This window comes from Mya arenaria, chromosome 12 (assembly GCF_026914265.1).
Source record: "Mya arenaria isolate MELC-2E11 chromosome 12, ASM2691426v1".
NCBI classification, from domain to species: Eukaryota; Metazoa; Mollusca; class Bivalvia; order Myida; family Myidae; genus Mya; species Mya arenaria.
In genome coordinates, this window is record NC_069133.1 from 43,221,524 (window position 1) to 43,225,929 (window position 4,406).

The window sequence follows — 4,406 nt, forward strand, 5'->3', positions numbered from 1 at the left end:
CGCTATTTAACTGTTAAGCAGGTACCTTTTGAATGATCCAATGTCCTGAACGATGTTTCACAACCAGCAAGTGAAAAAACACACACGACAACTCAATGGAAACAGTTCCGCATAGTCCAATACAATATTAAATCTAAGCACAATCCAAAAGAAATACTAGGAAACAGAAAAGATTATCCTCATGACAGCCTCTATAATTTTTCTTTCTTTTTTTTCGCTTTCCCGCTTCGACTGACCAAGGTATAGCTAACACATGTGTATAGATGCAAGGTTGACCACATATGACTCCGTTCACTCAAACCTAATTGTACACATGTCCAGGGGCTAGAATACATTGTTTGAATACAATATAATCCTTCCACCGTCTTTTTTGTTTGGATATATATATATAAAATATAGAGTTGTTGGTGTCCTGGCACTGATTAGATGAATTATGTTAATATAGCGTGTACTGTCCTGGTGGGGCGAAGTATGCATTTATTTTGTTTGAAACAGGTCACATGTTTTTTATTTGCCAATCAGCATTTTGCCTTTGGCCGATTACACAAAATAAATGTTAATATGGCCAAGTCACAAACGTACATGAGCAAAAAACTTCATAGCATCTGATATAAATTATTAAATGTAAGTAAGCTAAGCCAGTTTGATTCAATTCCAAGTTTTCTACGTATATCACTCTTAGTGGAACAACATAGTAGAAACTGAAATTATAACTCTGTGGAATAAATTTTCATTTACGTACTGCCATTATTTGTGATCTACCTCGTCTTGAAAGAGGTCTTAATAATAGATACAGTATGAGTTTTTCTCTACGAAATGACGAAAAAACTAGTAACTGTATCTGACTTATACGACGATAAGTGTATTGCATATGTTAGTGAGGATTTAAATGCATTGATGAATAAATACAGATTTATAAATTGATAAAGATTAAATTATCAGTATAGCCTTTCTAAATACAATGTATCGGCTAGTGGGATTACTCGAAATTCTCGTGCACGATCCGCTTACAAGCATAAGAAGACACTTTTTCAATAGCTGTGCTGGGGATATAGTCGTTTAACTGCAGAAATCAATGATGCATGTAACATCGATACGTTAACCCTTATATTTACAGACTATCTTTGCAATAAAGGTAATAAATATTTTGCAAAAGTCGAACAGTGCCAATATTACCATTTTAAGTTAAGGCGATACAAATAAAAAAGATTGGAATGATAACGAGAATAAGAGCTATTCTAAACGAAGAACACTTTTTATTGACTGATTACTGATAAGTATTAACATTACGAATTATGCCATTCTGTTGTTTAAGTTAGCTTCATGGTTTCTGTTTGTAAGCTGGTTGAAGGTTGCCTTTAATGGAAGCAATTTGCATCAGTTCATAAACGAGTCTAGTAGTAGAATAATAAATAATGCTAGTAATAACACACCTTTACAGTAATTTCAAAACGTTGAAAGGTATGGAATTATTTTATGATCGTCGAGTGGACAGTGAGCCACGTTAAAATACGACATATTTCTTTGTTATTTATTTCCATGAACGCGTCGACGCGGTTGCGACTACTACGTTTACTGCGTCTGTTCGACGCACGCCTCCAGCATTGAGAGTGTTAGACGGTTATATTCACTGTGTGTATACCACGTGATAAATAACGTCATATATGCTACATCAGAAGGCTAAATTTTGCTTAAAATGAAGACTTAAATCAAAGATATCGTTTCTTTTACAACACCATTTTAAATGAAACAGTCTATGACGCTTAAAGAGCCCCGCCTTCGTTTTATTACTGGAGTTTGATAAGGTGATTAGTTTCATCAAACACTCCAGAATAATCTTTTGACAGTGCTCCGTCAGACGGTCGTATTGTGAAAAGGTTTGTCGAAGTGTTTTAAGAAACTATTTAACTCTCAATCAAACTCTGGTAAAAGACCTAAGGCGGGGCTCCGTAAGCGTCTTAAACTGCGCTATGTTTCATTTAAAATGGTGAGAGAAAATAGGAAAGTTATTTTTGTTTAAAGTCTGTTTAAATATTGCCTTCCGACGTAGCATTTATGACGCAATTTATAACGTGGAATACACACACTGTATATTGAAACGTACCTGTTCTGGTTGTGGCGGTGCGCGTGGACATAATTGAGGGTTGACTGTGTTTCAAGTTTTGGCTCATTTTCATCCATTTGATCATACGTTGTCATTCCACTAAATTACTAACGCAGTTTCGATGTACATTTTTTTGTATTCAAAAATATAACGAATAAATCGCAACTCTTCTCTCAGCATGTAGCGGCATGGCCACAAAAAAACAATTAAAAAGCGCTACTATTGTGTTTATATGTACGTAAACCATATGTGTTTTTGTTTTGTTTTGATCATTAAAGCTGCACTTTCACAGATTGAACAATTTGAAAACTTTTTTATTCTTTGTCATGGAACGAGCCAATTTTTGCGAAAATCCATAGAAACTAGTTTTATAAGACTCCTGACAAAAAATCAGATAGCAGATTTTTATACAAAAGTTTAAAAATTGATGTTTTATGCATATTTTCTTAAACTGTTCAGAATTTTTTTCGAACGGAAATATGAAATCTACGATCTGAATTTTTGTCAGCAATCTTATATCATTGGTTTGAAGATATTTGCTCTTTCCAAGACAAAAATTAAAAAGTTGTTAAAATGGTCAATCTGTGGGAGTGCAGCTTTAAATCCAAATGATTTTGAATAAGAGTGTCACTTTAATACTTATTGCGTGAGTATTTATAGAAGTCAAAACTCATCGACTGCGCTATTAAAATACCCGGAGGCAATATTTATTGATATTGATAAAATCAGAGTGTTTCCGTGTTTTGATATCACAAACAACAGTTTAAAATTTAATTTTGAAATAACATGATGGTGTAGATAGAAAAAAACAACAACACAAAATCGAAATGAACATGGATTTATTGACAGTTAAAACTGTGTTTGTAATTGTCTTAAGCGCGTTTCAGCTGGTGACGTCATTTCCAAGCGGACCACCAAGAAGCGCATGCGTGAACTTACTTCCGGTTCATATGAAAGGTGGGCAGCGGCTGCGGCCCCAGAACACCTCGTGCCCTTACTCCATTACAGTGAACGTGACGTCATATGGTCCAGGGAGCGTCATATCCATAAGGGTACACAGTTATGTGCGGGCGATGTTCCGGGGACTGATGTTACAAGTGCGGCCGCTGCCGAATAAAAATGGCGAATCTTATAAAGACGAGCCTCTAGGAACGTACATCAGAGAGGTGGAAAATGTGAGGATGATGACGTGCGGAAATTCCCTGGACACCATCGCCCACAAAGACGGTTTTTCAAAGATAGAAGCTAAGTTCGTCTGGACGGCGCCCCTGATGACAAAAAATGACGTCCAAGTGACGGCAACTATTCTTAAAAACTTTACCCATTTCTGGTCTGACGTCAAGTCTCCGCCGATTCGGATTAACAGAGAACCCGGCACTCAACTTCCGGTGGAGACACTAGAAAAGCCATGGGTTAAGGAAATAGTTATGTCCGCGGAGGCGCGAAATGATAAGAAAATGGCACGGAAGTTAGTGAAAGATCGGTTTGAGAAGGGGCTTAAAGGCGTCGTCGATCCCAATGGGTATATTATGGTGAGCTACGTAGCGGACTTGCTTCCGTTCGAGGACAGATGGGCGGTGGCGCAGCAAGTGATTACGTCAAACCTTGAGGCGTCACAGAGTCTAGAGACGTCACTTGACGTCACGGAGGATGAGTTCGATACGAAGGTGCGAAGACCTGGGGCGATTGGAATCGAGGTGCCGGTAGGAATCAAAGTGGTTGAAGGCAATTCGACAGTCGGAAAATCAGACTATGTGAAGTTTTTACGGGAAGTGATTCACGGGGACCATTCACACATTAAGGAACTTACAAACATTGTTGAAGATGGTGACCAAGGAATCCAACACTGAGGCTGTATTTTTAGCTTGGTGTCATCACAGATAAGCTTAAATGTCGCCCATTTCTATATGGCAAATATGTAACTATCGATAATGGTTCGGAATAAAGTGAAACATGACCCTTAATTCAAGCAAACGATTGGTTGGGCGAAAATAATATTAAGAAAATAAGTTTGTCTACATAAGTGTCACAATACTGATTTATAATTTAACATTCGAATCACATACCGCTGTTAGAATTGCATGAATTGAATTGACAAGTATGTGCTGTATTGTGTACGTTTCTTATTGACCATGATTAAAAGCTATCATTACTTTGTTCGTATGTTGTTGTACTAATGTTATTAAAATTGCACAGTATAATTAGTATACCCCATCTAATAATCATGCCAATTATATAAATTTATTGAGTGCAAGGGGAATAATACTGATTGGAACTACTAACTGGAGTTATCTCGCCTGTT

At 37.0% G+C, this 4,406-nt stretch overlaps 1 protein-coding gene across 1 annotated transcript; it reads left to right on the top strand.

Moving 5' to 3' along the window:
* Positions 1-2,937: 2,937 nt before the first annotated feature.
* LOC128210716 (uncharacterized) lies at positions 2,938-3,954 on the top strand. The gene has a single exon (XM_052915070.1). It carries the CDS (start codon positions 2,938-2,940, stop codon positions 3,952-3,954), a length of 1,017 nt encoding a protein of 338 aa, XP_052771030.1.
* Positions 3,955-4,406: the final 452 nt, after the last annotated feature.

Coding starts and splice junctions, on each gene's coding strand:
- LOC128210716 (XM_052915070.1), top strand. CDS start 2,938: ATGGATTTATTGACAGTTAAAACTGTGTTTGTAATTGTCTTAAGCGCG.